A 22,731-nucleotide genomic window follows, 5' to 3' on the forward strand; every position below is an offset into this window, starting at 1 on the left:
TAAAATGTTCAATTAGACATTTATTAGACAGCACGGCAATGGATCGAAATGTAATGAAGTGTTGTTTTCCATTTATAACCGTTTGTTCCTTTCTGGTCTGCTATAGAAAAAGCGCTTCAAAGCCACAACAACAGCATATTAAGATGAGATTATGTGGTGAGCGTAACTTGACAGATTGATGTAATAGTTGCATGGTCCACCTCCGGTATATTCCAGTGAGAGTCCGAGCACGGAGAAGCAGTATTGAGTGTGCACAAGAGCACGTATTATGGCCTTTGCGCCTTCAGTGAAGTCAATTAAGTTGTCAGCATGAAAGCGATTTGGAGCTCCGTCTGTGACTCAGGATGCTGCCTCGGAACTAGACGGAAAACTAGCATCATTTTCTTGGGTTTGCCTGTTTTTTTTTGGGGGGGGGGTGTCTGTCTGGACTGGTGTGAAGTAAGAGCTAGACGGGAGACTGTTATTCCATAATGTTTCACAATTTGACTTCTTGTTGGAGGTCTGTTGTGAAATAATTTGGCTATATACTTCTCTCAAGTAGGAGCGTTTTTACTTTGTGACTTTTGAATGACAATAACAATCTATTAATTTGGAAAAATACAAGCGCTGTCGATCAAGATGATGCTCAATTGCAGACAATTGGTCACCGTTGTTTATTTAGAGTCTGCCCGAATGATAGACGTTTAATGGGGGGGGGAGGGCGACAACATCAACAACTTTTAACTCATCCCTAGAGGACTAAACGCACGGTATAGAGAAACCTTCAAAGACTGAGCGTCTGCGACTCAAAAGAGCCCATTTCAAACTGCCCCGGTGACTCATCGCTCCTTCTCCCAGCTTTACGGGAAATGGAATGTGTTTCCAATTCTTCTGTTTTTTTAGAATTCCCCTTCTCTTCCTCCTCCTCCTCCTTCTTCTACTCCTTAGGTGGAGCAAAGGAAGGTCAGACAGCGGGTTAATGTTTGTCCGTCTGTGTGAATGTTGGTTTTCATGTGTCTGAAGTCTGTCGTCAAGACTGCTAGAGTCTAGTCATTTAGTCTAGCAGCTAGACTAAATGAACCCCAGGGAGGTTGAAAGGACAACTTGAACATATGTGTGTCTGAAACTTAAAATTAGTATAGTTAGTTGAGCTGAAACACAGACAGCTTGATCTTGTGTATGTTCCACTTCTGTTATTTCCTATGGTTGAATTATAGAATACAAACATGTATGAGGTCTTAGTATGCTATTTAACCTATTTAGCCAAAACACAAGGGAACATATTTCCATATTTCAAAATGTGCCTACTAGCTACCATCACACTAAATTAACATCTCATTAACTTAATACATGATAGCCAAAAAATGTCAAGATACATGTTCCGAAGAAGGATAATGTTTTTGATAATACTGTATATTGGCCTTAGGCAGGGATTTACTTATGTTTGAACCAGTTGCCAGGCAACCCGATCCCGATGACAAGGATTCAAGATTTAAAACTGTAATAAAAATCAATTAATTATGATAATAATGTGAATTTTTTTTTTGGTGCCCTGCGATTGGTTGGCGACCAATCCAGGGTGCACTCTTACCCAAAGTTAGCTCCAACTCACCAGGGACTGTAATGAGGACAAGTGGTAAAGCAGAAGTCTCGATGGATGAAGCTGAGCTACAGCGGGGCCAAGCAGTCCACTGACGTGAAGAAGAAAATAATAACAAACGGAACTGCAGGCTGCGGCTAATGTGATGCTGTGATGGAATTTCCCAACAGTAAGGCTTTGTCATTGTCATTTAACAAGAAATCTTAGCCAAGAGAGTGCACAATATATCAATCTTATCCTAGATAAGACACCCTAAACCTCAGGACAATATCATTTGGATCAGTTTAGAATAAGTCGTTTACTGATAAAACTGAAAAAATATATACATTTTAAATAAAATCATACTCACCTGAGATGGGGATTTTGTATCCACCTACTGCCTCTCTGTAAGATGGTCATACAATATGTAAGGCTCTGAAAATGCCAAATAAATCATTTTACAGTTGGTTGGTTGGTTGGTTGGTTGGTTGGTTGGTTGGTTGGTTGGTTGGTTGGTTGGTTGGTTGGTTGGTTGGTTGGTTGGTTGGTTGGTTGGTTGGTTGGTTGGGTAATGATCACATTACATCTCAATACAGCTACATATTCCCTAATTTAATTGAATCCCCATGAATCCCCATGGTCTTTAGTCCAGACTACCTTCCTTGGAAAATCCTGCCGTATTTCTACATTTTTCCAGGCTGGAGTACCTATTTTGGTCCGATAAATACAATGTTGTTTTGGAAATTGGGGCTGAGCCGCGAGGCACAGATGAGATCACCTCTCAAGGTTCCTAAGAGGCAAAATAAGGTAGCAAGACAAGACAAGAAATGCCATGAGTTGAGGCAGAAAATGATGGTTTGGGAAATCGACACGCTTCCCTGGCTTCATGTCAGCCCGGGGCAAAGGATCGGGAGAGAACCTGTCCCGCAGAAATTTGGAAACATTTTTCTCCAGTGAAGTAATATTTGTCTTCTTGCCAGCTGAAAAGAAGGAAATGCGTTTAATGGCTGCTGGAAGCAAGAGCATATCCGAATAGTGCCATGATCACGATGTTAGTGTGGATGAGGCCATGGGAGAACAGAGCTCATGACCTCAGAGGTGTTTGAGATGAAGAGGGCGTGCTTCTTTGATTTGAAGGACAGGAACATCTGTCTTTGTTGAAACCACGTTGTGTGCACTTTTTTTGTTTTGACATTGCCAAAGGTGCTTATCTGATGCGTGAGGGTTGTACGTACGTGGGTGTGTGTTGCACACTCATGCGTGTCTGTCTGTCTTTGTGTCTGTGTCGCGTTCAAGAAGTTGCTGTTGTCTGCGGTTCCAGCCAGGTGTGGCTGCTGCCAGCCTCACCACCTGCATGAATAGTAGACAACAGCGCGCACTGTGCCCTTCAGACCCTGAAGCAATAAATACAGTTATGCTTCTGTTTAACTGTCGACATTTTAGAAGGAAGTGTTAAACATTTCAGTTTGATCAGGATTTGACACACACTCCACAATAACCCACAATGACGTCTCAGTTTTTGGGAGAAAAAGTGATGTCATATTTCCATCCACAAAACCTGATGCTACCATAGAAACACTCACCCAGGGAGGCAGATGAGTTGAGCGCAGGAAAGCTAAAACCACATCGTCTAGAACCCGGACTTTAACCTTCAGCGACTCACAAATCTGACGGAAAGAGATATAGTTATTTGTTCTAGAGCTGAAATCTGGGGTGTTGAGTTCTTACGGCACATATAGTTTATTTGTGATGACCTACAGCAGACCACATGCATAACCTAAACCGAATGTCTATTATAGTACCAATACAGACCTTTAAGGGGCAGCATGGCGCCTCAGGGCATCCAGCCTGCCTGAAAATACAAAGAAGAAGTTGATTAACTGGGAGAAAGAAATACAATACAATTTTATTTATAAAGCGCCTTTCACAATTTATGGAAAATAGTAGGCCAACTTTTAGCATGTCAAAAGCTTGATTTTTTTTTTTTTTTTTTTTTGTAAATGTTTCGTGAAATACGTTATACACGTACTCAACACAATTAGGCCTTGATTTCTGTCTGGCAAGTGCAAGCTTTCTCCCTGCCCTTGGCTCTTGTTCTGTTTTACATGACAAGTCCGTAGTTTAAACCTACTGGGTGTTGTCCAGTCACACACACATAACAATTTGCCGTTGTACATATTGAACAAGTTTAACATGTACAATTGTTGGCCCTTATCATTTTCCAAGGAAATCGCAGATGAAAAATACCTGATGACACGCCCCATACCACAGGTTAACTGCTTCAGAGTTGGGCCTTCAAAGAAGACAGGATGTGTGTTATCAGTGTGTGTATCAAGCCAGTTGAAATAGTTTGTTATAGTCCACCTAGCTTTTTAAGGGTTTAAGGTTTTGAGCAGTACAAAACTACAGGGGACAGCACTGATTCACCCATGAATATTTTGGGGGGGATGGAACTGCATACTGTGATTGGTTATAACCAGAATTCAAGTAATGTATCATGACACACAAAGTAATCTGCAGTGCCACCCAGGATGCATTTTCTCTGGGCCATAAACCATGACACACTCCCACAATTTGACTCCAAAGGTTTTATAGACTCTGACGCAGCAGTTCCAGTGGAGGATGTATTTTAAAGAGAGCATTATAATGACATCCATCACAGAATGTTTCATTTTCTCATACAGTACTGTAATGGTCCACCTTTCATATAATCTTTATCAGCATCGGTCCATTTATCCTTCCTTCCTTCCTTCCTTCCTTCCTTCCTTCCTTCCTTCCTTCCTTCCTTCCTTCCTTCCTTCCTTCCTTCCTTCCTTCCTTCCTTCCTTCCGTTCGTCCATCTGTTCATCAGTCCATCCTTCCGGCCGTCCCCAATAGAGCTTGTCCTCTTTAGGCTATCCTGCCGACTTGGAGGGAACAAGCAAATTGTACACATGAAGGTTAAAGCAGAGATTCGAATCATGAACCCATTTTTATTTTAACAATCAATGACATAACATTAGGTGCTCAGATCATTGCGCTATTGATATGCAGTTATCCTCTGTATCATTTATGGATTTGATTACGCGGTTCCTTTAGTCTGCAAATTTGAAGAGACGAGCTGATGATAAACAGAATTTATCGCCATGTTTTATTTTTATTATTAGTTTATTGTGAGTTCACACAAAGCTCATAAGATTGTGTGCGTGTGCGTGCGGCCACGTGCAGCTGGAGCTCTTTAAAGCGTGTGGGCGGCGGGAGTTATGCAGTAAAATGAGGTCATCATCGCCGCTGATTTATGTGACATACGCCATTACTTACACTCCCGTGACTTCAGCCATGTCTTCGCTGACAGCATGAATAATACATGTCCCCGCCAAAACATGACATCCCGCCTTTTTCTCCTCTCTCATCGGCTACTTAAGAAAGTTTACTTCATCATTACTGACCCAAGTCATCCGCATTCATCTCCAGGCCGAAAAGCCTGCCGCTTCCCATCCAGTTCAACAAGTTTGTCCCTTTTATCAGTTGTGGAATTGTGCAACAGGAAGTGGGAAGGAGTGTGCGCAGTAGATGCGTGTGTGTGGTTCACGTAACGCGTCATGCCTTAATTTACAAACGCAATTAACATGTGCCCATCATAAGTGTCGCCATAATAGATAGCGCTTCGGTGACTCATTCACAAAAATGTTTTCACTTTTACAGCATGCTGGAAAGATCCACGCAAAGGAAGCTCATTCCCTTCTGCCTGTGGAAGTTGGATATGGATTATATAGTTATTTAGCGAACCAAATCATTGTTTTCAACTAGTTTGCTGTGTTGGATCATTAGGTGTGCCGCGTTTTGGAATGCTACTTGAGTGGACAATTCATTCAGTCATTGCTGTCACATTATTACAAATTACTGGATTCGTGTCAGTTGATTCACTTTCCGTTATAGTGAAAGAACCTGGTCATGTTTTGTCATGTTGCTCTATTTACATTATATTAATATATATATATATATATATATATATATATAGACACAACGGTGTACAATGATATAGATTCCTTTGATGACGACCATTGTTTCTTCACTAGATTTCAAGATAATTATAATTTATATACAATTTATACTCTCTGCACATTCCACTATAAAATGGAAAAACACACTATATAGGTCACTACACTGTACTATAGTAAATAGGGCGTGAGTGTGTACACAGCCTTAATGTTTTCTCCATAGTGGCAAGAACAACATTCCACCAGAGATTAATCAGTCATGGATGGCTGCTCGATCTCATCCCAGATGTTCTTTTGACAGCCTCCCGCACGTTTTGCTCCCCCTAAAAAGCTCAAAGCCAAGCTGGCAACCTCCAAAGGAAGGTCACCCAGGTCAGTGCTGAATGGGCAAGAGCGAAGGGGGCATAGTGGAGGAGACACAGGGGGGTGGGGGGGAGACGCGGCAATGGGCCGGAGGATGCAGGACAGACGGTACTGTCAGCCTCCATCAAAGAGCCCCCCCAGTGACATGGAAAAAGGCAAGAAAGTAAGAATAATGGGACAAGAGGTTATGGCCAGGAGTTAGCTCTTAACTAGTTAACCCTCCAGCATACACACACACACACACACACACTTGACGTGCCACGCAGCAGTCTCTCAACTGTATCATCTTGCATGGCGGCCGCCTCCGTTGCGGCTTTGTGGTGGGAGCACAGTTGGCATGGAGCAGCACAAAGCCAAACAGATTTCAAAGGTTCCTCTTTGTGAGGTCATCAATAGTGATTCCAAAAAAATGATTCCTCGGGGGAGCACCAACACATTAAATCCATGTTAATGTAGTTAAAACGGTTGCGTGGATGTTGAACAAATGCAAACTCTGATTGACACATTTGACAAAAATATATAGAACTCCATATTGGCCTCACCCATAAGTAAAATAGAAAGTGCTTGTTTGTTTGTTTGTTTGTTTTTTACTCAACTGCACCACAAATTCAAAGGCAATACGTTGTGGCTAACAATTTCAGAAAAGCATCAACCCTCCAATGATTAATCATTATAGTTTTCAATGACTGTATCGGGATTATTGTGATTGGGAGCTGTCACGACTCGTCCCCCGGTTGTTTTATTGTAAATATATTTTGTCATGATTTCTGTGTGCTCGCCCCTCCCCTCCTGTGTGCCCACAATCAGTGTGATCACCCTCACTTGCCTCTCGTTACCTGTCGTGTATTTAAGTCCTGTCTGCCCCTCACTCCCTTTTGGATTGTTCTTGTCTGATGTCTGCTTGTCTCACGTCTTTGTCGGTCGGTTCCGTTTCTGTTAGCCAGTCTGTCGGTCAGTCCAGTTGTTGGTTTGGTTAGGTCGTTATGTTAGTTTGTCCGCTGTCTGTTTTCCTTCATTCTCCATTCCAACTCCCTTTTTCCTAAATAAACCCTGGTCCAAGCTGCATTTGGTCGCCCTGCGCTATTCCAATTCGTAACAGGAGCATCTTTAAATTTGGATCTTCAAGTGTTGCGGCTAACGATATTTGATGTGAAAAACTTTTAGTTGACTCGTTTCTTATAATTATATAGTGTACTTCAATCATATTAGTATTGTCCCCTCTACGGTGTATTTAAAAAGGTTTCATCCAAGCGTGACATACTATATTTTTTTAACTGGAGCAAATTTCAAAATGTTTAATACCACACCACTGAATCGAGAGGCAGTTTAAAAGCCACATATTAGAGGAGTGCCAGAGAGCCCTCCTATATTTAAAGTGTGCTCCACCTTGGCCTTAGTGCAAATTACATGCCCAGGTTGGATAATAACCTGCTTACGTGTCCAAGTTGTCAGCACATTTTGCAAATTGGAACAAACATGTTTTTGCTGCTACCGGCCATACAAACACACACAAATAGTGCAGTCAGATGTCTTAACAACAACCACTTGGAAGCAGATGCTAATTGTGGGGAAAGTTGAACATGAAATTATTCACCTGCTCGATGAATTGAGAAAGAAATATCAATATGTGCTTGGAGAGTTTGCTGCTGTTTATTTTTGATGACAGTGAAATTAGCATTTTTTCATGACTAACTTGGATACATTTTTAGAAAATGTCCTGGATCATCACCTCATGTTGGCACTCTTGTGTCATTTATTGCCAGAATATATATACACTTTCAACAAATATAAATTTAAGCTAAACGTCTGTCTTATCTGTGTGGCCCGCAGTGAGCATTTTAAAGATTGCTCACCTCCACCCCCATCTTAACCTAGCCAAAAAGTAAAGCTCCATTAGGCACAGAGTGGTGTGTAATTAGATTTCAAAATGAGAAGACAGTTTTGTTGTTAAATATAACCGGGTACATAATTATATAAGCTGGGGTCGGTGCCAATTAACTCATCATGTACATGGCTGACTGAATCTACCCATCTCATCAATCCGCAACTGGTGCGGCGAAATACGATGGATGAAGCCACAAGTGCGAACAAACACATTATCATTCCAAATCAATCTGCTGGAATCTTTTTTTGATAATATGGATGGATTTTTTCATTCATACTGATAAAGTGACCTTGTTAAACAAGCAGTTTGTACGATGTGACACCCAGACAGTAAAAGACACACAAAGAACCTGACTGACAGGTCCTTACGTACAGAGAGAACTTCCTCACTTAAGTTGTGTAAGACAGGGAGTGCCCTTAACACACGGATGCGCAAACATGCCTGAATAAATACATGTGGGAGTGAGGCTTTCAATCTGTGTACTGTCGTAAACATTGACTTGCCATCTCATGTGTTTATTTAGTTGAAAGTGCAGGTTTGATCTTGTTATTTCATAATGGTCAAACACAGTGGGTACAACCTTGTGTGTGTGTGTGCGTGCCTTTTGCTAGACTGATCAGATTAGCGTGAAATATTCCAATCATATTGTAGTTCAAGGTTTTAATTGCTATTTACCCCAGTTTGCTTGCTGATTGTTTGGAATTTGTGATGAGATGGTTTTATTCTTTGATGATTTTTCTTCTTTGTGTCTATGATCCATGTCCTTTGTTGTGGTATTCTTGTTTGTGTCTATGATCTATGTCCTTTGTTGTGGTACAACCCATCTCACAGCCAAATGTCAGCTGGGATAGGCACCAGTTCACCTGCAACTTTAATGAAAACAAAAAAGACGATTGTATGGCTGATACACCAACTTGACCGCTTCTGGTGTCTTCACTCACCACTGAGTCACTCGTAAATCTCATCTATCTCCCAAAATCTACTATAATCAGTAATTGTGTATATATATGATGGTTAAAAAAATCACTGTACTTGTTCTTAAGAACCCCCACTAGTCTTATTCTGATATTGTATTTGGGGAGTATTAATCGGGCAGCAATATTCACCCGTTAGGGGGCAGCCATTTTGCAATCTGCCGTTGCTTGCACATGACATCACACTGCCTAAGAGTTCAGGTAACGACCAATCGCCTGTTTTTTTTTTAATTTGATCATGTGACATTTGCTGGCTGAGCACTGTGATGCCATTTTCAGTCAGCAGCAAAGTGGCCGCAACCTAAGATGAATATAACTAGTGAATTTTGTAGGTTAGGTATATTGCACAAAAGCAATATTAATTTAAAAAAAAACATATTTAGACCAATGTGGCCACATAAAACATTATTGTCAAGAAAATGTTGTCTTGACTTCCCCTTTAACATTAACAAGTCAAATTAGTACTTCAAGGTAGTGTGAGCACTTCTGTCACTTCTGTCTACTGAAAGTTTTGTGAGTAATAGGGCCGTTGTGTTTTGCATTTTCCCTGTATGGCCCCATCGTGTGAAATGAATAATATTTTTATTATTCAAACAATTCAAATATTCTGGACACACATGGCAGTTAGCCTGAACACATTTTTACAACAGGCAGCTGCGTAACAATAAGAATTGCATAGCTTTGTTTTGTGGGCTCTCATTATGTAAGGTGAATAGTTGCAGATTTTACGTGACACGTGTTCCGAGAAACCTTTCTTTTCTTCACACTTGTTTCTCATTTTTGCTGCAGCAACAGTAACATAAGCAACTCAGAGGCATGTGTAGGAAGACATATATGGTTGTGCACGCGCATACACACACACACACACACACACACACTGAGGTGTGATAGCAAGCATAGGGTTGACTTGATTGAGATTCAAAGCGACACAGTTGAGTTGCACCTCAAATGAGATTCCATGTAAGTCTTCATTGCAGACCTCAGTGCTCTAGTTTCTGGAGAAATGCACGCACGCACGCACGCACGCACGCACGCATATATTCACACGCCCCATTCTTTGAAAACCTCCTCCACATTTGTGTTTTCACACTTAATGGGAAAGACAAAACCTCATTTCTGAAATCAGCTCAAAGACTGGAATGGGTTGACCTTGCTACAAATGCTTCTCAGGGACGGGAAATTATGAAATTGCAACTTGCAACTGGTGACCAGAAGTTCTGTATTTCTCACGTTCGCTCATCTTATCATCTCCCTCTGATCTCTCACATATTTGTATCTATATTACTGACTATACAGTTATGACTGAAATAATTAATTGACTTGATCAGCTTAGTATAGAAATACTATAAGCAAAGTCACAATTAACATTATAAACATTATTAAAAACAATATTTGGAAATAAGGGGTAAATATCATTGCTAATTCTGTTTTGAGGCCACTCCTCCATTCTATTAGTCCATTTCAGCATGTTGCCATTGTGCTAATTGCATTGTGTGATGGTGTTTGTCCCCACTAATCCACAGGCCACTGAATGGCTGGCCAAGAGTAAAAATGTCCATGTCAGCAGGATGGCATCTCTGTGCAGGCAGAGATTTGAAACACACTTTATTGTTTCTGCCAACAGCAAAGCTACAGCTTCTGCTTTAAACAAAAAAAAATCGTTCCCAGAAACAGATCAATGTGGAACAACTTTCACTTTTTTTCAATTTATAATCAAGTTGAATTGCAAAGGGATGACAACCAGGAAAGAAGCCAATCAATGTGATGCCGGGATGGAAGAGGTGGCTTCAGGTCTGTTAGAGCTTTGCTCTTCTATTTCTCCTCTTAAGCAAAATAGTATGATTGGACAGGACGGTCAGGGAGAACAATCAAAGACACAGCGAGAACAAGAGGAAGAACTTCTCCTTAGAGCCTGGAAAACCATGGTGGGTTCATGATCTTTGTTTTGTAGGGATGAACTGAAACCATTTTTTTTCTTACAAATACAAATTCTTACTTTAAGTACTCTCCGATACCAAACACCAATACAAAGAGTGTTTTTTCACTAGTTTTTCTGCCCTAGTCGAGAGCCCATTCAGAGATGACCTCAAGATGATGGATTTATATACACTGTATACTGCAATATTTCTACTCGGACTTCTCAGTTGTCCATGTTGCTCCTTGCAGTCCTTTGATCCACAGCAGCAGCAGACATTGTGTGAGGACCCCAAACCCCCAGGCCCGTCCCAGTCCTTCCTTTCCAAACAGAGGCAATCATCCCGCAGCAGGAGGTTGTTTCAACCCAGGTAGAAGCCTTATTCTTCCTCTTGGCTTGCTAACATGGACATGCATGTCTTCGGGGACACTGAAGAAATCAAGGGTGGTCTATTTATTTATTTTCCTACTGTATATTTACTTAGTGTGTTATCGCCCTCTGCTGGCAAAGAATCAAACTCATATTCCTGTATGTTGTGATCAAATATTCTAGAAATAAAACTGTTCTAAAATGCGTCATAGTAAACTATGTCAAAAGTATGTTTATTCACTTTGTTCAATCTGTAAAAACACAAAATATTTCTACTGTATGTAACATGCCTTCTTCACTCTCGTCACAATACTGTCCAGAGGTAGTTCTTTGAAAATGTTTAGTACAAAAAGTACTGTTTCATCTCAGCCTTATCATTGTGGCTCCAGTAGTTGAACAAGAGACAAGCTGTCACAAACATGGATCAAGAGATTAATGTGTTTTGTCTGATAGCACCAAACATTTACATAATTATTATATGACAATAAACGTACAATCACACATCAATAGCAGGAATCCATCCCACACTCCTTGCACACATGACAAGCGAGTGTGTGTACCTCAAATGTTAGAGGACTCTGTAAATGTCCAAAACCATTTGCAAAGAGGCCAATTTGATCATCTAAATGTCACATTTGTTGGTAAATTGTATAATTATTGCAAATTATATGTTAAAGATGCATAATGTGTTGAAGTCTAGAAGGCAGACCGGTTCGTCAAAGGTTTGTCTTTCATTCTCTTTCTCTTTCTCATCATTTTATTGTTTCTCTTTCCTTATTTCTCTCTCTCACCTTTGCTCTTGTTCTCTCTTGTTCTGTCACTTTCTTTGTCTTTGTTTTTCTTTGTCTTTCTTTCTCTTTCATTGTCTGTCTTAAGTCAGTGGGCAGAGGCTCCACCTCACCCACGACACAAATAGTGATACTAAGTGTTACGTAAGACGGGAGGATGAATTCAGCATTCGGTTTTGCCAGTTTATACAAGAAACTACGCCAAAGTCCCAGTCAGCTCTGATCCCATGCTAAGACTGCGAAAGCGCTGGGGCTCGAAAGACGACACGGTGAGGAAAGACACTTGAGAAGGATGAAGAGTAGAAGGAGCAGCTTTGTGGTGGTTGATAACAGGTTGCGAGCTGCAGTGTTCCAGATTGGAGTGGGAAGTGGGGTGAGACGGGAAAGGAGAGGGCTGATGAAGGGTGGAGACCGGTCGAGTCTCTCTAGAGGCCAGGGGTGGTAGAGGTGGAGGAAGACGCAACGCAGGAGATGGGATCTCTGCTTGCTTTTCTTCTTCTTGTCTTGTGTGGCTGAGTTGAACTCCACTTGCAGACATGACAGTGTCCTCGTCAGAACGCTTCTCCTGCTCGGCCCCAAACTGAATGTCAAGCAGAGGCGCTCTGGCGGGCTTCTCCTCCCTGAAACTGCACACGGTGCTCTGGGGGTCCTGCCCCAGCCCAGACGGCAAAGAGCCTCCTTTGCCTATTTTACAACTTTCACTGTCGTCGTCATCGCTGATGCACTGGTCAATGCTGGGGGAGTGATAGAGTCTCTGGAGCTGGGCCGAGGTGCGTCGCAGGGCTCCGCTCATGAAGCCGGCGTGTGAGGGGGCCGCGTTAAGGAGCCGGTTGAACAGAGCCATGTTGGGGTGACGGCTGACCGACTCTTCCATGTTCTCAGCAATCTCCTCCAGAGGCTGGAAGTGCATCTCCTCTTTGGGGATCCTGCCAGACAGCAGCACACGGGCAGTTCTAACACTTCTTTCATCATCACACCTACTGTAACACTGATATTGTTATTTGATCATTCTCTATAATATTTTTTTTATTACTACACACCTTTAGAAGTACTTAATGTATTTCTAGGAAGTAAGTGTGACTATCATGGCCACGTGTCCCAGTGCTTTTGCCTATATATTGTACATTTATTTGGCTTTTTGAAGTGATCCAAAATGAAATATGACAGTCACAAATTGAATACACAGACAATTAGAAGGTAAAACTCACGCCATGTCAAATGTCGACCCTTGGAAGGAGGGTTTGCGCAGAACAAAGAGCGTTGCAGCTGTATAGGGTGGTCTCGGGTTGGAGTCGTTCCAGTAGCGATCTCGTTCTATCATCGGCAGATCTCCATACATCTCATCCACTGCCATCATAGACACCTGCAGGGCAGAAAGGAAAATGCATATGAACAGATTGACTGTGAAACGTTTCAGCATGACTCAGGTACCCCAACTCCACCATAAGCTACAATGACTACAATAAATGCTTAAAATAATCATTTCACAAGGCAAGAAAATAACACCATAAAGTACAGATCTTGTATCAAATGCCCTTGTCTATTGCAGGTGCCACAAAGTTTCCAGTGATTGCTGGGTTTCAATATAATGATGATTGTAAACACAGCAGCCAGACGATAAAATGAAGTGACTAAAAATGACAAGAATCAGCCAACCTGGAAATTTCTGTCAATCAGCCAGTTGGTCTCAAAGTCATCGTCGTCTTCTCCAAAAGGGTTGATCAGCTGCTCTGCAACCTTTAGGGAAAAAAACAATAATATCAATATTAAAAAACAACAACAATGAAGGTATTTTGTTGAATTAATTCAAAGCTTACCTTGAGCCACCCGGCATAAAAGAAAAACTGCAGTAGGGTAAAGATTGGCACGTAGAGGTCAAGGTCATGGCCTGGGTAACCTTGATTAGGATCTAGGAACTGCCGACCAATCAGACATACCAGGAAAAAACTGTACACAGCCAAGGTCACCACCTACAGGACAGGCAGGGAACAGGTCTTGTCATTCTAGTTACAATGGTTGTAGTTTGCAAGGAGGCACAATGGCACAATGTAATGGCTTTCTTGCAGATAGCGTGGGTGCAGATGATATTTAGTAGCATACAAAGTAACTATCCAGAGGAGAAAAACAATGTCTGCTTACCTGAGTATAGACCAGTGGAACACTGATCATGTCATAATGAAACAGCATGCCGCATTTGCCCCTGAATACATTTAGCTCCTGCTTGAAAACAGTCACAATGCTGGGGTGAGATCACATGCCAACACGTGACCTTCACGTGTGCACGTGCCTGCGGATGACAACACACCTCCAGCAGCAGCTTGAGCGTGTGATCATCTTTGATGCGGCCCTCGCAGCGGGCCACGGCAGCCAGGTTGGTGAACCACACACAAGGGATCCAGTATTTGTTGTAAGGAGAATGAAGGGATTCAAACTTCTTCCGCTCCTCTCGGCTCATGAATCCTGCACAGGTTTCAAATGCTAATGTAAACTGTCTTAAAATAGTAAGTCCGGGAAGTGAACCAACTTAATGTCAGATTTCTTGGTCTCAGATAGCTTTAAGACGATGAAGTCAATAAATGTACAATAGGAATGGGACGCTGACTAATACTGACTAATTAGTGCAACCTAATCAATTTGAGTGTCATCTAAAATGTATTTCAGAAGTTCAATGCAAAAAAATTGACTAGTTAACAGATACAAAAATAAGAACTTCAACAGTAATGTGAAGTGAGCCTGAAGATTTTTGTCCATTTATCCACGTGACTATTTGAGAGGCTAGAGGTCGCAGAAACTGAAATTGAGAGGGGGCATAATGTATTACTCTCTCTGTCCGTTCCAGTTCCATCTTCGGTACCATCAGACACTCACCAGCCTCCACCACATGGTCCATGGTAGGGAAACGCTTGAAGACAGCCGTGCTGACAGATCTGAGGATGAGCAGGGCCGACAAACTGGCATAGCGCATCATGGTGCGTCTGAGCAGGCGGCCTCGCTCGTCACTGCCCTGGAGGCCCCCCGAGAGGACACACATGAGCCGATCGGGAAGCGGGATGCTTGTGTACTGGCTCCACCAACGGTTAACCACCAGGGTCACGTAGAAACCTGCTCACAGCGTTCCAGAGGAAACACACGCAAAGGGTCAGCTGTGCTGCTGGCACAAGCCGAAGAGGGAGGGAGCATCATTTCAATCATTAGGCTGATGTTAAGTTGAATGGAAAGTTGTTGAGTAAAAGTTGACTTAAGTTGCATGGCAGGTTTGTTTAACAGGAGAAAATTTGACACTTGGTTCAGGTTTAATTGTGTGGCTTTGAGCGCTCAGGGTTTATCCCAAGTTCTAAGGAGGAGTCAAAACTACCTATGGGTGTGGATGTAAGCATGATGGTTGACTGCATGTAACCTGCAATTGACTTGACCTCTCACCCGAGGTCAGATGATCAAATGATCACAAAGAGGCTGTAAATCCCAAAGAGATATGATCTTGTACAGATGGCATTGCCGCTTACCCAGTACAAAGGACATTGGGATGAGACTGGCATAGTGGTTGCAATAAATTGCCAGCTTCTCAAAATACCTTTTCTGATCACCAGGCAGCAAAAATCTAAAAGAAAACAACCACTAATTAAAAAGCTAACTTAACAATTATAACTTGAACGATATCAGACACCTCTAAGTGGTATTTACCTGTATGTGATACTGATGGCTGTATACATGGCAAAAAAAGCCAGGAATTCCTTGTACAACACCTTGTAGATACTTCCTTTCCAAACCAAAAGTAACTTGGAGAAGCCGCAGAAACGAGCGTTTGCAACTCTGGCCGTGTAGGTGACAGTCATTGTTGCTAGTGTGCACCGGCTCCGAAGAAACAATCCACTGAAGGTTTGAGTCACCTTACTAATACCTGCATGTACAACACAGATAGAAAAGCGCTGGTTTGCACACTTTTTATAACCAGCATGACAGCTATTAAAATACAGTAACATAATAGGCCTAAGTGTTCATTAAAAATAAAAATAAAATCTTTAAAAAATGTATTCTTTATTCGAACTTTAAAATGTTTCATTTTCAACATTAACACTAGGTAATAAATAAAACTATTTATAAATAAATTAAATCAAACATACGCTTGAGTTTTTTTTTTTAATCTTCTATTAAAAAATTCATTGCGGTAACGTTTTATATTATTGGTGACTGGGGCCCATGAAATTTTAAACATCACTAAGGTCACCAGCTATGGCTCCTAGACCAAAAAATAAATAAAAAATAACACATCTATGATCATTTTAGATTTGGTTTAGTGAATCATTGTTTTTTCAAATGGAAAAACCTTACCTGTTTAGTTTAGCAGTTCTTTGGTTTAAAGTCCTCCAAGTATGTATGAGCTTCCAATGGTGTTTTTGGCTCCAGAGCACACGACCCCGACGAAACTAATCCTCGCAGCCTCCTTGGTGCGTCCAGTTATCAGTGCGCCCCGGGGTAAATCCCCAAATCGAGGAGGACGAGCAGCTCGTTAGCGCGGTTCCCGACCGGGAGCGAGCGGCTGGATGATGGAGCACAAGCGACAAGCCCTAACTACAGAGTTGCACTGAAGGAAATTACAAATGGAACTTCACAAACCTTTGGTTGAATAAAAAGAAATAAAAGTAAATATGCTGATGAACCTACAGAACACATGGACGTTAAGTGGACTTATGGCCATCTTTTCACAAAAACCAAATGACTTTTTGAACTCCACCCTCACCAACTCTTAAGTGTTTCTTGTGAATGGCTACAGAGCCCTAATGTGAAAGGTTACCTGTGGCTTCATGCTTCGTCAAAGTCAATCCATTGCCCAGTAGGAGTGCTTGCTTATGCTCGCTAATAAGCCCATCAAATGATAGCCAACAAAAAGGAAAATTAAGTTGTTGAATTAAGTTTAATTAACACACCATCATTTCAAGAAATTCCCATACAAAAAAAGTTTTTGTTAACTCGTATGCATTCACTAATAGATTTAATTGCAGCATTAGCTGAGTCGATCTGTATCCATATCCGCCTAAATGCTCAGCTCACAGTTCATGTTGGGTGACATTCACTAATTCATAATTAACAATGCACTTCATGATTCTAAACACATTTCTATACTGTTCTCAAAATTCCGACAATATTTGACAGTTCAGGAGCTTGGCAGGGCTCAATTCATATTTTGATCATACGTATACTGCCTTTGAATCTCAGGATGCTGTAAGACCAAAAAAAAGAAATTGCTGGTTGAACTAGTTAATTCAAATCATAGTCTTAATATTGTGCTGGAGGAGAAATAAATTAAAGCTAAAATTACTCTGGTACATTTTCTTTTAATGACACGGATGGTTATTATTGAGGAAAATATGACAAAAATTCCACAGTTAAGACTTACTTCAAGGGCTGAAGCATAATGTACTATACTGTTGTCAGCTAAACGCTCAGTATGGAGGAAAGGAATGTTTTAAAATAGCTATTTTAGTGCTACCGATATGATGCGTGATCAGGAAAGTAAGGCGACAGTAATGTAAACTATCTGAGCGTTTTAACAGGGTGGCTTGAGTAGATGTGAGATGTCATCAGCTGCTCCTGAAGCGTGCCTGGTTTGTACACTCCATTCTGCATGAGGGGTTGAATATGGGTGAGAGGCCAGTTGCGGGAGCTCAGGGGGGGGGGGGGGGGGCTGGTCCCACGAGGAAGGGAATTACTTGTTTGGTGGCTTATAGGGCTCCAGAAGCTGCTTCGAGAACGTATTGACCTTGTCAGCACCTCGAACTTCATGGGGCAACAGAGGCAATTTGACTATGTGGAAGTCTTCATAAAGGTCCTCCATCTGTTGGAAACAAACAAGCACACAATGTGGGATTATATTTTGGGGTCAAGAGCCATTGTCGCTAACACGTTGAGTATCTATGCATTCATCCATTTTCTGTAAGTTTCTTTACATTAAGGTCTTGGTTGATCTGGGTCCTAGCCTACTGTTTGGACCAGTAACTGCATCAAATCATACCAGAAATGCATACCTGATCCAAATACTTGGACTGAATCTTGTGTCGCGCTTCACACATTTTACACGGCCTCTCTGTTTCGGGGAAAACCAGCTGGTTGACAATGATGTTGTGTGTATCAATGCGGCACTTGGCCAGTTCTTGAATTAGCCGTTCTGTCTCATACAGGGACAGGAACTCGGCGATACACACGCAGATAAAGGTGGTCTGCTCCTGTGGGTGGCAACATGAAGACATAAAACAGTGGAAATGAACAGGTCTATCACGTCACCACTCAGCAAGCCCAAAATGATTCATACTCATGGAGTATGAATAATTGACCGCTGGCCTAGCCCTTTTGCAAATATAGTATGCTCTTTTTCTTTTTAAATGTTATGACATTTTTTTGCAGACCCTCCAAGTTACACTCACAAAGCCCAGTGAACAGTGACTTACAGGGTCTTTGAACTGCTCACTAACTGAGCGGATGACAGGCAGAGTCTCTTCCAGCTTGGATGCCAGCTGGTCTGCGTTCATGTCACCCAGGCCCAGCATATTGCACATCTATAATAAAAAAATTTAAAAAATGGAAGAAGTGAGCTCATGTTGTGTACACCATCAAGCCAAGAATGTCTGGGTTTTGGCACACCCCTCACCTGTGAGATGAATGGACTGATCTGGTTCTTGATCTGCATGAGTCGGCCCAGGCCGCGTTCCACTATGGTGGGGAAGTTAAGCAGGCGCAGTGTGTGGCCAGTGGGTGCAGTATCAAAGACAACCACTGAGAAGTTCATTCCTTTCACTAATCTGAGGCATGACGGAGAAGACAATTAAACTTAATATATTCTTTCTGAATTTTTCCATTGATCAGTAGAGCTCTGTTAGGTGGAGTATTTTTTTGATCAGGTAACCCCTGAGGGTGAGTAGGCAGGGCGGCAATAGTGGCGTCAACGACATATTCCAGTGAGAGACTTTGTATTTTGCCATTTAATTAAACAAAAGTCCCATAGTACAGTGTGGTAAAATGGGATGAGACATGTTCTGACATGAAAGTGACAATCTCACCTCATGACCTCTGCATAGCTCATGGCTTCATCAATGCCAGGGAAAGCGCTCATGGCCTCCTGCATCATCTTCTTGCCCATGCTGAGCATGTTGTCTTCCTCAAAGAACTCATCAGGAAGCTCTGCTACACCCAAGCTTGGATCAATTTCCTACACTCGCACACAAATACAAGCACGTACACATTTGTGGAATCACCGAATAGCATTGATTTAACACCACCTCTAGGTATCCCTTTTGCAGAATGGTGGCCTTTGTTTGAGAATATGAATTTTTCACAAGACTGAAAAGGCAAATTTGATGCAGATTTCAGTTTTTGGGCTTTTTTAAAACAGTGTCTTTGATTTACACCCATACATGTATACTTGCATCTTTTACCAAACTACACACTTACCATAGCAAAGAGGTTGTCATAGCCCTTGACCTTTGTAGGCACCTTTGAGAACTTCTGGTCAAAAGCATCAGAGATGTTATGAGCGGGATCAGTCGAGATGATAAGAACGCTTTCTCTGACAGCAGCCAGCTGGACAGCCAAACTACAACTGGGAAAGTGTATTAAAGAATGTTAAATTCATCATATGTACCAAGAGAAATAGAAAAATATATAGATGGATAATAGGAGAGCATGTGACGGCAATTTAACGTTCTCTTTTTGTTTTCAGAGACCTGTTTAGTATAGTTTTTGGGGTGGGGTTACACCATTGCTTATAGAAGACCACAGTTCAAGTTTTAAATCTACACATTAAGAACACAATCCCAAATAAGGGCTACATAAAGATTCCACTTCCAGGACACCAATATTAACTCATTCTTATTAACAGTGTCAAATAGGGCTTGATATAACTTTATTCTGTAATTTATTTAGGAACAATTACGTCAATACTGATTCCGTGTATGTCGTTTATGTGAGTAACCCTTGTAACATCAAGTGCGAGTTAATGTCAGCCGTAAACCATTTGGCTCTGAAAAGTAATAGGATGCGTTGTCTCACACAAAACACCCCAAACATTTTATGCAATGCATTAGAAAGCTGCTGTCAAAGACTGAGTCGTGTGTCCGTTGCTTCACATCCTGCGACCCCCGGGTCTCCCGAATCCAGATGTGGCCGTCAGTTCAGTAATATTGTGTTTCCTGTCTGCAGATTCGTCACAAGCTACAGGGCTACATGACAGCATAACTGTCCAATTTTTTCAATAAGCACGTCTCATTTAGAATGCAGACTGGCTGAAATTAATTGTAAACAGTAAAAAATAACAATTTAACGGTAGAAAGCAAGATTTTGAATCCGTGACGCCGAGTCACACACACACACAAAAAAAAAGCATCAACAGCCCAAGTGCCATACCGCTATGCTAACAGCGACACACGGTGTCTGCCACAAAAGATGTACTTTGAATTAAAAACTAATTCCCCCCGCAAGGGGACACGTTAATCTGGTTACATGGCGTCACGAGTTCAAATATCACTTTCTACAGTTAATATGTAATTTTTACTGTTTCCAATTTATTTTAGCTAGTCAGAAGTAGTCAACGAGACGTTTTGATTCACGTGGTTATTGAATGTTTTAAGAGCTATGCAGTTTAACAATTTCCATGTACGAGATGACGAATCTGCAAGCAAGAAACACAAGATTATTGAACTGACTTCGCCCTGATGGCTACATCTAGATTAGGGAGCTAGTTTATTTGGAAGGCTGTTGAACCATAATACCGGCATATTGACAGTTATGACCATGACAGGAAGAAGACACGATCTGAATGAAGGGTGTAGAGTATATGACAGCTATACTATGTAAAGTTATATATTAAATAATCTAATATAATATATATGAACCAGGTCAGCAAATATCGAAAGATGATCGAAATTATGGTACTGTCAGTTTGACTCGGTGACACGATGACTGTATCTCGGTGCTAATGAGCTAATGAGCAGATCTTTCCACCTACCTACACGTCGTTTTACCGACACCACCTTTTCCGCCAACAAATATCCATTTCAACGATTTTTGCTCGATAATATTCTTCAATGTTGGCTCTAAAGGCTCTACATCAGGCGCATCTTCAAATTCGTCTTCCAACGCTGCCATCTTGTGTGTGTTTACTGTTGCCGTAAAAATCGGATTGGGTGGGTGGGATGAACCCTCTGTGCTACATTCAATGCTCCTCGGAAATCGTAAATTTAACGAATACTACTTGCATTCTTCGTAATGATCAACAGGGGAGCAGAATGAAGTGATTGAAGTCCAGTTCAGTACGTTCAAGTTACTGTACTAAAATTGGTACTAAATTATATATATATATATATATATATATATATATATATATATATATATATATATATATATATATATATATATATATATATATATATATATATATATATATATATATATATATATATATATATATATATATATATATAGAGCCAGGTCTGAATCAGAATTGTATGCATCCTATAGCAACAATCTACCCATGTCGTCACAAAGTGTCTGACATTAATTGTTATATTTTCTGTCAATACAAGTACATATTGTGGATGCAAAACAATTGGAGACAAAGAAACTGTAAAACATATTTTGATTTAATTAAAATTCGGGTGATTGGCACAAATAATCACCCCATTCAATTTCAAGACATTCAGTTCATGACAAAGTGGCATAAAAAAAACAAAAATAAAATAATACACACTTTGAAATGTCTTCAGGTAATCATTAGGAGACACAATTTTATCTGATTTTTAAAAGAGATGCTGCAGTAATGCTAAGAAACAATTATGATTATTATTATTGTTATCACTATCAAAGGAATGCCTAGACATTACATATAAAAATAATTCCTCAAGCACCACTGAGTAAAGTCATCATTTACATTTACATGTACAAGCTGTGACCACAGGATAAGGCACCGGCCTCCATAAACACTTTCTCAATCCTTCACTAATCCCCAGCAATATGCTGATATCAGATATGTCACTCTTGATTTGCTTGGACTCATCATCTCTCACTTTCAAGCAATGCCAAGCCAGAATCTTAATATGCGTAGTCTGAGCTCTCATGCACGCCATGCCACTGGGAAAAGAGCAACTTCGCACTCCATCTGACTCACAGTCAGTCTGCCGCAGCCAACGTGGCCAGAACGTCGGTCCCAAATCCACCCACTGGGAACGCAATCCACATGTGGCTGAGTCCACCAGCCAGGCTCGGACTGAGCTGGCAACATCTGGAGGCAGAGAACTTAGGTCCACATCTGCAGCTTCCCTCACCAAGCCCCGCCTTTGGTTTTCTCTAGCCTTCCTCAGCACTGCAGAAGCACTGAAGTTGAAGTTGTCTCTGGAAGCGGTTAAGTTTACCTCCCCTCTTGCCACAGCGTCACAGTTACCTTTGTCTGTGCAGACCCCGGGGTCTTCAGATGGCTGATCAATAGACATCCAGAATGGGTCAAAAGAGGATCCGAGAATACGAAGTAGGCGTGAGGCCCGGTAATGCCTGGGTTTGGGCATGTGAGGGAAGTCCTCCGCAGTGGTCACTAAAGTATATGGGCGAAGTGGTTGTGAAAAAGAGGGCAGGCTGGCTCTTAACTGAAGAAACGGTGAATCTCCGTCTGCGTATTGCTGAGCTGGAACACCAAGGTGATCCTTGGTGGATATGTTGGAGGTGAAAGCTGCAGGCACATGGAGGAGTGCACATGCACACATGCAGCAGCAGAGATAAGCATCCCAGTTGAGCATTTCCATTCAGTCTGAGTGGTCGTCAGCAGGAGAATGAAATGTTTGCTCTTCTCCTCTTTTTCTCCTTTTGAGTTACACCTGCTCCCTCGGTCCTCTTATTGAGTGCCCCCGGGGACATCATGTG

At 41.5% G+C, this 22,731-nt stretch overlaps 4 protein-coding genes and 1 long non-coding RNA gene across 12 annotated transcripts; 1 reads left to right on the plus strand and 4 right to left on the minus strand.

Annotated features, from left to right (window-relative positions):
- On the minus strand, window positions 1–5,170 carry LOC125969064 (uncharacterized). Of its 8 annotated transcripts, XM_049720749.1 has the most exons (7): window positions 4,859–5,170; window positions 4,259–4,464; window positions 3,806–3,851; window positions 3,371–3,410; window positions 3,142–3,225; window positions 2,794–2,908; window positions 1–2,348 (listed from the first exon to the last, which is right to left on the minus strand). In XM_049720749.1, the coding sequence occupies exons 1-6, from the start codon at window positions 4,948–4,950 to the stop codon at window positions 2,813–2,815; spliced, it is 564 nt and encodes a 187-aa protein (XP_049576706.1). In that variant the 5' UTR covers window positions 4,951–5,170; the 3' UTR covers window positions 1–2,348; window positions 2,794–2,812. The 8 variants fall into 8 exon arrangements, 3 of the variants coding, with proteins under 3 accessions (XP_049576706.1, XP_049576705.1, XP_049576704.1); XM_049720748.1 differs by having other exon boundaries at window positions 1–2,908; XM_049720747.2 differs by having other exon boundaries at window positions 1–3,225; window positions 4,859–5,169.
- Window positions 5,171–9,730: 4,560 nt separating this feature from the next.
- On the plus strand, window positions 9,731–11,263 carry LOC125969066 (uncharacterized). The gene is made up of 2 exons (XR_007481426.1): window positions 9,731–10,685; window positions 10,927–11,263. It is a non-coding gene; the product is annotated as an uncharacterized lncRNA (long non-coding RNA).
- Window positions 11,264–11,272: 9 nt separating this feature from the next.
- best2 (bestrophin 2) lies at window positions 11,273–15,668 on the minus strand. The gene is made up of 9 exons (XM_049720751.1): window positions 15,514–15,668; window positions 15,336–15,430; window positions 14,701–14,934; window positions 14,138–14,292; window positions 13,972–14,049; window positions 13,650–13,802; window positions 13,489–13,569; window positions 13,041–13,195; window positions 11,273–12,758 (listed from the first exon to the last, which is right to left on the minus strand). The coding sequence occupies exons 1-9, from the start codon at window positions 15,663–15,665 to the stop codon at window positions 12,029–12,031; spliced, it is 1,833 nt and encodes a 610-aa protein (XP_049576708.1). The 5' UTR covers window positions 15,666–15,668; the 3' UTR covers window positions 11,273–12,028.
- A 1,057-nt stretch (window positions 15,669–16,725) lies between these two features.
- On the minus strand, window positions 16,726–21,005 carry get3 (guided entry of tail-anchored proteins factor 3, ATPase). Its single transcript, XM_049720795.1, has 7 exons — window positions 20,828–21,005; window positions 19,276–19,423; window positions 18,885–19,033; window positions 18,476–18,626; window positions 18,276–18,383; window positions 17,856–18,053; window positions 16,726–17,665 (listed from the first exon to the last, which is right to left on the minus strand). Exons 1-7 carry the CDS (start codon window positions 20,965–20,967, stop codon window positions 17,537–17,539), a joined length of 1,023 nt encoding a protein of 340 aa, XP_049576752.1. The 5' UTR covers window positions 20,968–21,005; the 3' UTR covers window positions 16,726–17,536.
- A 435-nt stretch (window positions 21,006–21,440) lies between these two features.
- Window positions 21,441–22,660, minus strand: LOC125968788 (noggin-like). Its single transcript, XM_049720185.2, has one exon. It carries the CDS (start codon window positions 22,611–22,613, stop codon window positions 21,741–21,743), a length of 873 nt encoding a protein of 290 aa, XP_049576142.1. The 5' UTR covers window positions 22,614–22,660; the 3' UTR covers window positions 21,441–21,740.
- Between the last annotated feature and the right edge of the window lie 71 nt (window positions 22,661–22,731).

The sequence above is a fragment of the Syngnathus scovelli genome, chromosome 5 (genome assembly GCF_024217435.2).
Source record: "Syngnathus scovelli strain Florida chromosome 5, RoL_Ssco_1.2, whole genome shotgun sequence".
In the NCBI taxonomy this organism is placed as follows: Eukaryota; Metazoa; Chordata; class Actinopteri; order Syngnathiformes; family Syngnathidae; genus Syngnathus; species Syngnathus scovelli.

What these genes read in the sequence shown, in the direction of transcription:
- LOC125969064 (XM_049720747.2), bottom strand. Translation starts at nt 4,950, where the DNA reads ATGAGAGAGGAGAAAAAGGCGGGATGTCATGTTTTGGCGGGGACATGT. An exon ending in ATGGCTGAAGTCACGGGAGT is followed by an intron (nt 4,465 to 4,858) that starts GTAAGTAATGGC and finishes GTTCCCTCCAAG; the next exon opens with TCGGCAGGATAGCCTAAAGA. An exon ending in GGTATGGGGCGTGTCATCAG is followed by an intron (nt 3,411 to 3,805) that starts GTATTTTTCATC and finishes TTGTATTTTCAG; the next exon opens with GCAGGCTGGATGCCCTGAGG.
- best2 (XM_049720751.1), bottom strand. Translation starts at nt 15,665, where the DNA reads ATGACTGTCACCTACACGGCCAGAGTTGCAAACGCTCGTTTCTGCGGC. An exon ending in CGCTCAAGCTGCTGCTGGAG is followed by an intron (nt 14,050 to 14,137) that starts GTGTGTTGTCAT and finishes GTTTTCAAGCAG; the next exon opens with GAGCTAAATGTATTCAGGGG. An exon ending in TGATTGACAGAAATTTCCAG is followed by an intron (nt 13,196 to 13,488) that starts GTTGGCTGATTC and finishes TCTGCCCTGCAG; the next exon opens with GTGTCTATGATGGCAGTGGA.
- get3 (XM_049720795.1), bottom strand. Translation starts at nt 20,967, where the DNA reads ATGGCAGCGTTGGAAGACGAATTTGAAGATGCGCCTGATGTAGAGCCT. An exon ending in ATGACAACCTCTTTGCTATG is followed by an intron (nt 19,034 to 19,275) that starts GTAAGTGTGTAG and finishes GTGCGAGTGTAG; the next exon opens with GAAATTGATCCAAGCTTGGG. An exon ending in AGTCCAAGTATTTGGATCAG is followed by an intron (nt 17,666 to 17,855) that starts GTATGCATTTCT and finishes TGTTTCCAACAG; the next exon opens with ATGGAGGACCTTTATGAAGA.
- LOC125968788 (XM_049720185.2), bottom strand. Translation starts at nt 22,613, where the DNA reads ATGGAAATGCTCAACTGGGATGCTTATCTCTGCTGCTGCATGTGTGCA.